Below are 12764 nucleotides of genomic sequence, written 5' to 3'. Positions count from 1 at the left end.
CAAAGTCAGGACATTAATGCATTGCTGGTGGAGTTGTGAATTAATCCAACCATTCTGGAGGGCAATTTGGAACTATACCCAAAGGGCGCTAAATGACTGTCTGCCCTTTGATCCAGCCATAGCACTGCTGAGTTTGTACCTCAAAGAGATAATAAGGAAAAAGACTTGCACAAGAATATTCATAACTTTGCTCTTTGGGGTGGCCAAAAATTGGAAAATGAGGGGTTACCTTCAACTGGGGAATGGCTAAACAAATTGTGGTATATGTTGGTGATAGAATACTATTTGTGCTCAAAGGAATAAAGAAATGGAGGAGTTCCATGTGAACTGGAACAACCTCCAAGAATTGATGCAGAATGAAAGGAGCAGAACCAAGAGAACATTATACACAAAGACTGATACACTGTGGTACAATTGAATGTAATGGACTTCTCCATTAGTGGCAATGCAATGATCCTGAACAACTTGGAGGGATCTATTAGAAAGAACACTATCCACATTCAGAGGAAAAACTGTGGGAGTAAAAACACAGAAGAAAAACAACTACTTGATTACATGGGTCGCGGGGATATAGCTGGGGATGTAGACTCTAAATGAACATCCTAATGCAAACACCAACAACATGGAAATGGGTTTTGATCAAGGACACATGTAATACCCAGTGAAATTGTGTGTCAGCTACAGGAAAGGTGGGTGGAGGGGAGGGAGGGAAATATGATTCCAATAACCAAGGAATAATGTTCTAAATTTACTAAATCAATTTAAATTAAAAAATAACCCCCCATATAAAATAAAATAATAGGGTTGGACCAGACTTTAAGGTCCCTTTGAGCCATGATCATAGGATCAGATTCTCAGTAATGCTAGGTAACAAACCCCAGCTCTGCTGCACCTCCCACATCCAGTACAGAAAAGCAGGCCACCCTTACCCTTGGCTTCACAGTTGGATAGGGGTGGGAGGGAGAAAGGAGGGTATCAGACTCTACCACCATCTGGTGGTCATTAGTGGCACCACCATCCTCCAGCTTTCACCAAAAATAATTTTGCTCTGATGTACACCTCAGCCAAGTCCTGCTACCTTCTTTGTATCCTGCCTCACAGACAACCTCCTTTCCCAAAATAAAGTGTTTCAGTTCCTGAGTAGTCTGGACCCTGAGGTTGGGCCTACCCTCTGAAGAAGTGTCTGTCCCTCTCCAGAACCTGAGACCTTCAGATTCCATGAGTGGCACTAGTTATGCCAGGCATGAGACTAAGCTGTAAGAAATATGATGAACTATCTTCTACAGGAGTGTCCTGGATTGCATTTGCACACACACATTGTTTGTTCATCCTTATCTTACCCTCTTTGCTCTTTCTCTCCCCAACAGCAAAATTAATTCAGTTATTAATTTAGGAAATATCCCCAAATTCCTAAGTCCGTGTATCCATGTAGAGAAAAACACTGAATCAGGAAGGGATCAAGTCAAGTTGACATGTTTTGGGGTTTTTTAATCCTCCCTACCTTCTGATTTAGAATCAAATACTGAGTATTGGTTCCGGGGCACAAGAGTGGTAAGGGCTAGGCATTGGGGTTAAATGACTTGTGCAGCATCACATGGCTAGGAAGTGTCTGAGATCAAATTTGAACACCAAACCTCCCATTCTCCAGGCCTCACTTTCTATTCACTGAGCCATCTAGAAGCCCCCAGCCAGCATATATGGTTATGATGTTGTGCCAGGATGAGATCTTATAACCTGGACAACCGATCAAGGACACCCACCATAAACAAGAAGACTGGGATTCAGTTTTCCAGCTCTCCAAAGGCTCTCAACCCTGTATTCCAGCCTCGCCCTTGTTTCAATTTCAGACCTAAACTCTCTTCTAGAGATGGGAGAAGGAGGGAAGATGAGAAGTGAAAGTACCGGAGTCTGAAACAGAGATTATATTTGAATTTGAATCCCCAACCCTGCTTCCTTACTTGCCTGACTTTATGAGCCTTCAAACTTCTGTTTCCTCGCCAGTAAAATGAGGTTAGCCTTGATTCTATTTATGGGCCCCTCCACCTTTAAATCTTGGGCTCCTGGGAGGCAAAGCAACACCTTCAGTTCGGTTTCGCTGCCAATCAAATCAAAAGGCGAATGGACGGGGCTGTCCTGATTGAAAGCACATCTACAAAGCAGCCCAACACCCACAGACCTTCAGTCCATTCCCCTACGCTCTGTCTCCAGCCCATACCCCGACTCCCATCTCGGACTCAGTTTTTGCCCCTTAAGCCTGTCAATAATTGGGTCGAAGTCACGGAAGGGCACTCATGGCAGGAGGGAAAAGACGATGAGAAAGATAGGGTGAACCTCACCGTTTTCGATTGTCAATCACGTCAGCCTCCACCTCTCTCCGCTTCTCTTTCTTCTGTCCCAAGATGGGATGGGTCACCAAAAACCCAAGAATCTTTTCTGGCGTTCTAATCCTGGATTTTGGGCCCCAGTGGAAAGGACTATATCAGGATCCAGATCTGTCCCCTCTATCTCCGAGGCTGGTTGATAAAGTGAGAAGGTCTTCCTGAACTTCGGGGCCGTCACAATGCCCCGGGGTAACCATAGCAACCGCCTCTTTTCTCTAGCGAGTCCTGGGAGCCTGGGGCGTCTGACCACACTCCAGCCCTGTGGCTCCGCTCTGCTTCCGAGGCTGCGGCAAGTCCCTAGGGGTGCGTGGACTACCGGGTGTGGGGAGTGGAGCTTGGCTGCTAAAACCGTCTGGCCTGGGGATTCGGGGAGGAAAAGGAGCAGCATGGGAAATATTCTTGGTTTGGGAGCGTCTGGAGGGTGGACGTGGGACCAGATTACGTTGAATGATTGAGGTAACAGTTGTGAAGGGATCTTCAAGAGATCATGGGTCAACCAGGGATGTTTCCAGCCCCTTGAACAGTTCTGAGGCCCAGGTGACTTCTCAGCCAAGATAAGCATACTCCCATATGGCCAAAACTAAGACTAGCGCATTTATGGCACTGGGGTGGAGGTGAGGTGGCAAAAGTTCAACTGGGCTTGTAGCAAGGGCTAGCCAAAGGCCAAATTCCATCTACTGGATGCAGAGTTTGAACCCTGCTTAGGTTTCTGAAGGTCCGAGAAAGAGATGCAAATCCCTTCACCCTCAGAAACTTAGAATTCTGGCTTCTCACCCAAACCCGCCCTCTTTAACCCCTGGACATCAAACTGAGACAGCCCTCAGAGCAGGACCAGTGCGCCCTTTTTTCTAGACAATCTGGTCAATGGTCCCTCCCCAATCTAAATCCCCTCCTGAAGGTCCCAAAATACAATTTTGTAACCCATCCGGAAAATCAGGGACGTTCTACCCATTGTGCTCAAGGAGTATCAGTTTTGCTAAACTTAGCTTTTGCAAGACCAACAATCAGAAAAAAAAAATTGGAGGAGTGGGAAGAGTTGAAGAAGGAACCATACCCTTGAGAAATCAATATTCTAGACTTCCAGGCTGTTGACTCATGCCCTGCGCTCTCTAACACAGTGCTTATTTATTATATGTGCCCAACCCTCTAGACTCCTCCCCCTATCAAGCCCAAATTCTAGACTCACTCCCTGGGATTATCCTATGAGCAATTTATCACCAACAATGTTTAATGCTGGAAACTTTTCAATGGTGTACTTGAAACAGCACCAAATTTAGTGGTCAGGAGACATAAGTTATGTTCCTTGTCCTGCCACTAACTCAATATGTGACCTTGGACAAGTTACTTCACCTCTCTAGTTGTCATTTCCTGACTTGTAGCATGGAAATAATATCTGCCCAAATGTTTGTTTCTGAGGACTTAAGGATTAAACTAATAGCTCACATTTCTAGAACATTTGGAAAGTTTTTTCTATTATACAGCCCATTCCTACACTATTTTATGCTCACAACAAGCTCAGTGAGGTAGGTAGTAATACAAGTATAATTATCTTCATTCTAAAGAAGAATTTGGAGAGTCAAAGGTTAGGTGATCTGTCCAAAGTCACAAACAGGTATCAAGTGGTGGGACCAGAATTTGAACCTGTCTTCTACCTCCAAGTCCGTTGCTCTTTACATTTCACCAAGCTGCCTCTCAAAATATAATGTAAATGTAACCTCAGTTGTGTTCTTCCCGATTTCCCATTTTTTTAATTCAGAAAATCAGCACTTCTCCCTCCCTTCCCTGAGCAGAGGAGAAATAAGGTCTAGGTTTAGTTGGACTTAAACCACTGCCAGCACTTTCCCATAGTACTCTCCTTCCAGGAATATTTGGGAAGAGGGATAGAGTCGGTTTGGTCGAACAAACAAGTATCTAAGAGTTCAGGCCATGTTCAATCACTCATTCTCTCTTCCTGGGGAAGGTCAGTTGGGCAGGTTATCCCTGGCCAACACCCCACTGCCCTTAGGGGGAAAAGCCCCAACACAGAAATAACCTATCAATCTGCCCTCTCTCTGGAGAAACAATGTTCTGTGTCCAGTGACCTATCAAGGCAAGAGTCCAGTCAGCTTTGGGGTGTCCCAGTTATTGGGAAAGTCTCCACTTACTCAGCATGATGCAGTGTAAAGAATGATGGATTTGAAGTCAGAGGAACTGAATTCAAATACCAGCTCTACTCATTGACAAATCATTTAAACTCCCTGGGTCTCATTATCCTCATCTGTATAGTGGAGTCTGACTAAATGACCTCTAAAGTCCCTCCCAACTCTAAATCTATGATCCTGCCCTCAGGGGGAGTCTAATCTTGGTGGGGTTGAGTCACTCACCCATCTCCTTCCCAACTATGGTCCTCAGTTCCCTCCTTGCAGAGCCCTGAAAAGATGAGCTTTGGGGCAATGGACCTGGGCCTAAACAGGATGAAACTGGGCAGCCCACAGAGCCTCCAGTCCCTAGAGGAGGAGCAGCAGCCAGAGTCTGAGGCCTGGAGGACATACACAGATCGGAGGAACATTCTCCGAGAGTTCCTGACCTCGGACCTGAGCCCCCACCTCCTGAAACGCCACCATGCCCGCATGGAGCTGCTAAAGAAGTGCTCCTACTACATCGAGATCCTCCCAAAGCACTTGGCCCTAGGTGACCAGAACCCCCTGATGCTGCCCAGCACCATGTTCCAGCTTATTGACCCCTGGAAATTCCAGCGCATGAAAAAAGTGGGTACAGCCCAGACCAAGATCCAGCTGCTTCTACTCAGTGACCTACTGGAACAGCTGGACAGAGGGCGGGCCAAACTGGTGGCCCTCTTGGAGTCACATGACACGCTCCCCTTCCTGTCTTGCTGGGACACAGTGGAGCAGCGGCTGGCAGACTTGTCAGCAGTGATGGACAACTTCCTAGCCATGATGGTGCCAGGCCGTCTGCACATCAAGCATCGTCTGGTGTCAGACATTGGTGCCACCAAGATCCCTCACATACGGCTGATGCTGAGCACCAAGATGCCAGTGATGTTTGATCGAAAGGAATCAGTGGCACACCATGATTGGGCAAGCCTTCGCTGGTTTGTGACAATCCAGCCAGCTGTGCCCGAGCAATTTGAGCTCCGCTTCAAGCTGCTGGAGCCCCGAAGTCAGCAGGAGCGGGTGCAATGTGGTGTCATCCCAGTGGCCACCTGTACATTTGACATCCGAAACCTGCTGCCCAGCCGCACCTACAAGTTCACAGTCAAGAGGGCTGAGAGCTACACACTTGTGTATGAGCCGTGGAGGGACAGCCTCACCTTGAAAACCAAGCCATCACCCCCAGAGGGGGCTCACACCCCAGAGAGCAGAGCCAGTCTGGCCTGCCCCTGACCACAGAGCCTGAGAGACAATTTTCTAATATTTATCCGTTAATAAAAAGGAGTTTAAAAAAGGGCAAAATTAAAAAAAAAAACAACTTATTTTTAAAGGTAACAGCAGCCACGCGAGTGTTTTTCTGACTCGGCCAAAGCGATCGATCCAAGCGGCCTCCATTAGCTCTGAGTTTCCCACTGCTGCATCCCCAAGGTTCCTCTTTTCTCAAAGGACAACACAATATCTCCTTGTGTGGGCAGGAAATGTCAATCACTTCATGCCATGTTGACAAGTCAAAACATGACTAAGGAGAGACAACCCAAGTGCTCCATTACCCCTCCCCACCAGTCTCAATTATCCAATTGAGTTAACTTCCTACTTCCTGACTGGGTGCTCAGTCTTCTGATGTTACCTTCCACTGAAGGGTTTAAGGGCTTGGAGATGCTCTGGCAATGCTGGGAAAGGAAGAGACCAATAGCTGCAGATATGGGCAGGTATGAGTTGGAAATGCTTGAGACACTAGAATTGCCTGGCTTCTCTAAGCCTAGGGTTCCTGCTATGGCCCCAGCAGTATGGCAACATCTAGTCTAATGGATTTTGAATTGGTTATCAGAGGGAATCAAAGTTCTTAGATTTAGCCCTGGTATTCCTGTGGCCAGTATTCAGTCTTTTCGGTGGCCTTCAGAAACCACTTGGTGGGGTGAGGTGGAATCTTTTTTTTTTTAACTTTTACCTTCTGTCTTAGAATCAGTTATTAAGAATTGGTTCCCAGGCAAAAGAGGGGTAAGGGCTAGACTAACTGAGGTTAAATGACTTGTCTAGGGTCACAAACCTAGGAAGTATAGCTACCTAGATATCCAACCCCATCCCATTGTGGTGGAGTTGTTTTTTTTTTTTTTTCATTTTTTTTAACCCTTACTTTCTATCTTAGAATCAATTCTGTATATTGGTTCTAAGGCAGAAGAAAGGTAAGGGGTAGACAATGGGGTCAAGAGACTTGTCCAGAGTCACACAGCTGAGAAGTGTCTGAGGCTGGAGTTTTAAACAAGGAATTAATGAGATCCTAGTGCAGGATGTCACTACTTTTCTGGGTAGCCTTGGGTAAATCATTTTACCTCTAAGGTCCAATCTCCCTTATCTGTGGAATAAGGGCGATTGAACTAGGTTCTCTATTAGGTCCTTTCCAACTCTAAAATGCTAGTGTAATATTTTAGTGCTGTGGGCCTAAAAAAATGGGTATATTGCCTGACTGTTGTGTGAATCAAATTAGATAATGAATAAGAAAGAAATATAGAACTGTAGCACTGAATAACTACACTGGAGAACAAAAATACTGAGTTGCCCCAAGAATGTCCAAAATTGTCTAGGAAACATGAAACTTGAAGTAGATCCCCGAGACTGGGATTAACACCCCTCCCCCTGGCCCCTAGTAAGCATAATTCTCCTCAATTTTCATGTGACCTTTGCAGAGACAGTCTCCTCAAAGTAAGAACTAGAGAAATTATTAGACCTTGGGAATACCCCCTGCACAGAAAAGTCATACCCCTTCGCCATGTCTCTGCAGCCTAGAGCACAATAAAACAGCTCAAATTTCTATGGCTCAAGAGAACTTTTATTATAAAATAATCCTATAAAAAGTTTTCCTTCTCCTCAAGAGAAGTTTAATTTAATGACTACCTCCTTTCTCCCCAGCTCCTGGCTGAGGGTCTGAGGGGCAGAAGAAAGAATTAGAAGCAGCTCCCCATGATTACTATTTTCTCATCTGGCCCTCCCCAACCCATTAACTTTCTTCACCAGTTTCAAGTGGTCCAGACCCACACTGGCAATCAGCCCTTCTTTGTTCCCAGGGGAGTCCCGGTAATCAATGTCCTTCCCATCCAGGGTAGTCATGTGGCCCCCTAGGGCTGAGAGCACTGCATTCCCGGCACAGATGTCCCACTTCTTGATGAAGGTGATGTGGAGGTAGGCATCAGCTTGATCTGGCTGTTCAGCTTTGTTGAGGTTCAAGAGGGATAGTACCTTATACCCTTTGGAAAGCAAGAACCTCTCTTAGCTAGCCTGAAAACCACTGTCTTCCCACTCATTCCCCATATATTTCCCACAAATCTCTCCAAAACTCTCCCCACAAGGGACAATAGGGACATGCCCCCTCCCCCAAAGTGATCTAGTCATCTGGGTTTGTACCAGGGAAAAAACAGAGCAGAACCAGTCCTATTTCCCTGCTTCCTGGTTGCAGGCCCACCCATCTCCAAGGAATAAAATCTCTGTAGGTACATTCTGTTTCTTTCCCAATTACCTGCTCCCCCAGCTGGGATGATGTTCACACTGGTTCCAAAAGCTTTCTGACTAAAAGTGCGCACAGTGCCAGCATGGGATCGGGAAACAATGAGTTGGGGACTCCTCTCATTGTACGACTCCCGGGCACTCACATTTGTCCCCTGACCAACCAGTGCCCAAGCTACAAAGAAGGAGTTGAGAGAAAGTGGGTGACTGGCATTACTCTAGGGAAAGTCAGAAGAGTCATAAGGGAAAGAGGAATGGAGGGGAGTCACAAAAGACCAATGTCCAGACCCCTCCCTCAAAGAGAAACAGGAGATTCCCCTAGACTAAGAAGAAGCTCTCTTCTCTACTTCTACCACTACCACCCCTGGGTCCCTTGTTCCCTACCTGTGAACCCTGAAAAGGGCTTATGGATTACTCCAATGACTGGCTTCCCATCAATTGCCACACACACCATTGTGGTTACATAAGTCAGGAGACCCTCTAAAGACACAAGGACAAAGGTGAGTAACAAAATTGAAGAAATATCAGCCACAGAATGGATATGACATAAGTCTCTAAGAATCCCACATCAACACTAATTCATTCTGGTCTTGAATAGGGACAGAAGGATCCTCTTCATCACAGTCCTCTCTTTTGAACATTGACTCCAAAGATCTGGAAAAGAAGTGGGCTCCCAAATTCATCCCCTGGTTCCTAGGTTCTCCTTCCCAACATCTACAATCATTACTTCACAAACCTGTGTACTCTTGTGTAGCATCCAAAGGATCGATCCAGACTGTCACACTGTCCTTAGATACTGTCTGTCCACTTGGGACGAGTTTCTGGATTTCCAGGGGGATCTTTCGATCCCAAGGCTCTGAAAGGTCCAAGGCAGCTTCATCATGCTCCTCAGAAATTACCTGAGAAGTGAGTCAGCTGTCACCTCGAGGCAAAACACACACACACACACACACACACACACACACACACACACACACACACAGTGTTGGGAAGAAAGGGTTTAGGCAGTGGAGAAAGGTTAAAAAAAAAAGGGCATAACCCTGCCTTTCAGCCGGAAGCCAGCCCAGTAACTGGTTCCCTAGAAAGGGGAGAATTATTTAACTTGAGTCATCTTGGAATCTCAGCTAACATTCCTACCTGAAACCCTAGTCTGGGCTTCAGGGGCCTGTTGTCCACTCAGTCTTTGGACCCTGAGTCTAAACTCTCCTATAATTTGTTTCCTCTGTACATAATGAGCGAGGCTGGCCCAAGGCCTTAACTAACCCCAGAGATTGGGGAACCAGCCCTTAGTCCAGGCTGGAAATCTGAGAAGTGCTTCAACCTCGCCCCCACGGCCACCCACCCAAACGTGGCCCTCACCCTGACGCCGGGGAAGGTACTGGCCCACAGGCTGGCCATGCGGCGGTGCGACTGCAGGTCTCCTGCGGTGAGCAGCTCCGCGGCGCCCTCTTGGGTTTTGCCTTTGGTTCTCTGCTGCAGATCTGGTCCAGCTTCATGAACAGCTCGCACTCTCCGGCCACCAGCCTCGGCCGCAGCCACGGAGAGAGCCAGGAGCTCCCGCAGGTCCAGCCGCTGATCTCCGCCAGCCTCTCCGAACAACGACGGTAGCACCAGTAAGCCACAAGCCCCCAGCAGCAGCAACAGCAACGCCAGGGCCGGACGAAGGAGGCGCCGACCCAGAGTGGCCATGAGATCTACCTCCTGATCTGCCGGCCGCACCGCAGTCCCGGCAGAGGCTCAGGATGTGCCCCACGGGTCCTTCAGCCCTCGCCCCAGATTCCAGCGCCTTCCGCCCCCATCCTCCTCCTTCCGCACGGCGTTGCGACCCGCCCCTTCCACGTTGCCTCCAGCCTTCCTCACCGACCTTGGGGGTGTGGCTATCTCTGCTCTAGCCCTGGCAATTTCCTTCTCCTCGCTATTTTTGTTTTATTGATGTTTTGTTTTCCATCACAAATATTTACGGATTACTCGCACTCGGTGAGAGGTCTCGTAACAAAATTAAAACAAACAAAACTGATACTGTAGTGACCTCGTCTGAAAGTGTATGCAATGTTTCACATCTGTAGTATCCGCGACCAATTTTTTAATCGTTTGATGAAATACATTTTCTCTTCATCTCACTCCCTACCCCCATTTAAAAAGAAAAATAAATCCCTCGAAACAAATATTTCTAGGCAAGCAAAACAAATCCCCTCATTTATCTCCATACAAATATAGTTCTTTCATTAGAATGTCACTAATGTTACACTAAATGTCACCTGACAGAAGGTAGATAGTTATGTTTCTTCCTGTATCCTTTGAAATACTGAACAGGTGATTGAATCAATCATAGTTCTAACAGCTTTCAAAGGCATTTATTTGTCTTTACAGATTTGTTACTGCCTAAATTGTTCTCCTGATTCTGCTCTTTACATTAAGTTTATAATTTTTACATGTACTAAAATATATAGCATTTCCTTCTGTGGTCCAGTAACTTTCTGTGTCACTATTCCTCTCTTTCCTTTTCTGTGTTTCCTATTCTGCTCCTTGGCCTTTGAGCCTTTAATCCTTTTGGCTCTCCTCCTTTCTTCCTGTTTTCCACTGTCTTTCTGATTCCACCATTCCATTTTTTCCCCTAACTCTCTATCTCCTGTTTCTTTTTCTTACTGTATCTCAGATTCTACATCTTTTTCAGTACCTCTTCCTCTAGTATGTTTTTGCTCTTTCTCATACTTGGGAAGCAGCTAAAGAATTCTTCCAACCCTTCTGCCTTTCCTGAAGTCCAGGAGTCAACATAATAGAAAGGGGTCTAAACTTGGAGACAAGAAGATCTGGTTTCAAATCCTGATTCACATACTTACAAACTGTGTGCTTGTAGGTAAGTCTCTTAATCTTTCTCTTCTCTGCCTCAGATTCTTCACCTATAAAATGAAGGTGTTGTTGGACTGTAGCTTTAAAAAAAAGTCAATAGTTCTATGATAACTGTCCCAAGAAGGAAGAACACAACCTTTTCTTTTGGGATCCAATCTGAAGGAAAAGGCCAGGAATGGAGTCCTAGAGCAGCTCTGACTGGTTTCCCTAAGGTTAGAAGACAATGGAACAATTGGACCTTGGGCCTCTGAGGTCCAAGGCCTCATACCATCTTGGGCCCTGATTACATTCTACTTCTTTACTCCTAACTCATTTTTGCCCAGCACACACAGAAGGCAAGGTACCTTCATTCTCATTCTCTACACACACACACACACACACACACAAGATAATTACATCTTTTCTCCCCTTCTTCCTTCTTTCCCTTTTTACTAATTACATTATTTACATTTTACATTACATTACATACATACATTATAAATAGTTTATATATATAGTGGATTACTCAGAATTTCAGCTCAGCCATTTCCTTCAACTGCCACACCAAGAATCTAACTCAATTCAAGATTCTGCCCACAGCCACTAATGACTACTGGCCAATACTACAAATTCTAATCAATACCTAGGGTAACATAACCCTACATAACACTTCCCTTTTACACAGAAAAGCAAGCACAACCATTCCCCTGTATCAGTTGCTAGGGTGAAATCTTTCTTCTGAAATGCCCTTATAATATGTTTTCCAAAACATATATATCCACCTATTAAAATGTAAGGTCTTTGGGCTGAGATTGTTTTGTTTGTAATCCTAGAATCGTGTCATGCTTATAGTAGGTTCTTAATAAATATTTGTTAAATAGAATTGACACATTCTTTTCACATAGACACACCAGAGTCCCAACTAGACATTTTTAAGTTAAGCTTTCTCAACCTACTACTGATTCTGATCTAGAGGAGGGGAGGAGAAAAAGTTCCAGACAAAAACTCCTGTATGCTGGCTGTATGCTGCTGGAGAGTTCTCTGTGCAGGTGAAGGATGGTGTGCTGAAAGTCCTACATGGGATGGAAGGGAACCACCCAAGCTGGCCTTATAGTAACTTCCTCTTTTTAACTAAATGCTAAAGTCTGTTGTATACTACTAAAAGACCACTAGAACTATGAACACTTGATAAATTCTGTTTTCTGGGTCAAAGACCATTTACCCCCACCCTTATTGTAGTTCTAACTATCATAACCACCCTGAGGGGTAGACATTCCCATTCCCACATACATAGAGGGACAGACACACCATTACACTCTGTAAACAATGGGATCATCCTTTGTGAATTTGGAATGGATAAGCTGCATTCTGAAATATTTTTTTATTTTTGAGTTAATGAGACCCCATCATTTTCACAAGTTCTCTTTTTTTCTTTCTCTTTGTTTTCCTTTATTCCCTCTGTAGTTGAAGAAATAACTATTTAAATGATGAAGAAATAATATGAGTGGAACATCACAAATCTGTCATGCATTCAGGCTTCCCAATAAACTGAGATTATTTTTTTTAAGGCAAAAATGTGGTCCATCCAAGCACAGATAGGCAAATTTCAATGTAATGCTTTCCTGGAATAAAGCATATTTCTCTCTTCCAGAATAGTCTCTGTAGAGAGAAAGAAAAACAATGTATTAATCGAAGTCTTAAGAACTCTGGCTTGATAAACTAGTTTTAAAACTAACTAACTAACTAACTAACTTATGAACCACCTAGTCTGGGACTGAGGAAATTTTGTTTAGTTTTTTTCCCTACATAGCCCTCAGAATTTAAAAAAAAAAGGGGGGGGACCTGAGATGTAGTTGTCATCAGCTGATCTGGTGTTTTATCACAAAAGTTGGTTGATTTTTAACTA

The 12764-nt window shown here is 45.1% G+C and overlaps 3 protein-coding genes across 7 annotated transcripts in view; 1 reads left to right on the top strand and 2 right to left on the bottom strand.

Moving 5' to 3' along the window:
- The window catches only part of SRMS (src-related kinase lacking C-terminal regulatory tyrosine and N-terminal myristylation sites), a 70009-nt gene extending 67485 nt beyond the window's left edge, over window positions 1-2524 (bottom strand). For both annotated transcript variants that reach the window (XM_056812823.1, XM_001376059.4), the window contains exon 1: window positions 2337-2524. The gene's annotated coding sequence lies outside the window, so the exon portion shown is untranslated. The remainder of the gene's footprint in view (window positions 1-2336) is intronic.
- A 16-nt stretch (window positions 2525-2540) lies between these two features.
- Window positions 2541-5866, top strand: FNDC11 (fibronectin type III domain containing 11). 4 transcript variants are annotated; one of them, XM_007475555.3, is made up of 2 exons: window positions 2541-2684; window positions 4773-5866. In XM_007475555.3, the coding sequence occupies exons 1-2, from the start codon at window positions 2561-2563 to the stop codon at window positions 5762-5764; spliced, it is 1116 nt and encodes a 371-aa protein (XP_007475617.1). In that variant the 5' UTR covers window positions 2541-2560; the 3' UTR covers window positions 5765-5866. The 4 variants fall into 4 exon arrangements, with proteins under 4 accessions (XP_007475617.1, XP_056668802.1, XP_007475618.1 ...); XM_056812824.1 differs by having other exon boundaries at window positions 2631-2684; window positions 4710-5866; XM_007475556.3 differs by lacking the exon at window positions 2541-2684 and adding an exon at window positions 2692-2837.
- Window positions 5867-7336: 1470 nt separating this feature from the next.
- LOC100024961 (inositol monophosphatase 3-like) lies at window positions 7337-9865 on the bottom strand. The gene is made up of 5 exons (XM_001376008.5): window positions 9389-9865; window positions 8766-8928; window positions 8414-8509; window positions 8043-8204; window positions 7337-7773 (listed from the first exon to the last, which is right to left on the bottom strand). The coding sequence occupies exons 1-5, from the start codon at window positions 9716-9718 to the stop codon at window positions 7505-7507; spliced, it is 1020 nt and encodes a 339-aa protein (XP_001376045.3). The 5' UTR covers window positions 9719-9865; the 3' UTR covers window positions 7337-7504.
- Window positions 9866-12764: the final 2899 nt, after the last annotated feature.

Source organism: Monodelphis domestica, chromosome 1 (genome assembly GCF_027887165.1).
Source record: "Monodelphis domestica isolate mMonDom1 chromosome 1, mMonDom1.pri, whole genome shotgun sequence".
Taxonomy (NCBI): domain Eukaryota; kingdom Metazoa; phylum Chordata; class Mammalia; order Didelphimorphia; family Didelphidae; genus Monodelphis; species Monodelphis domestica.
Note: the sequence above shows the minus strand (reverse complement) of the source record. Positions and strands in the feature narration are given on the sequence as shown.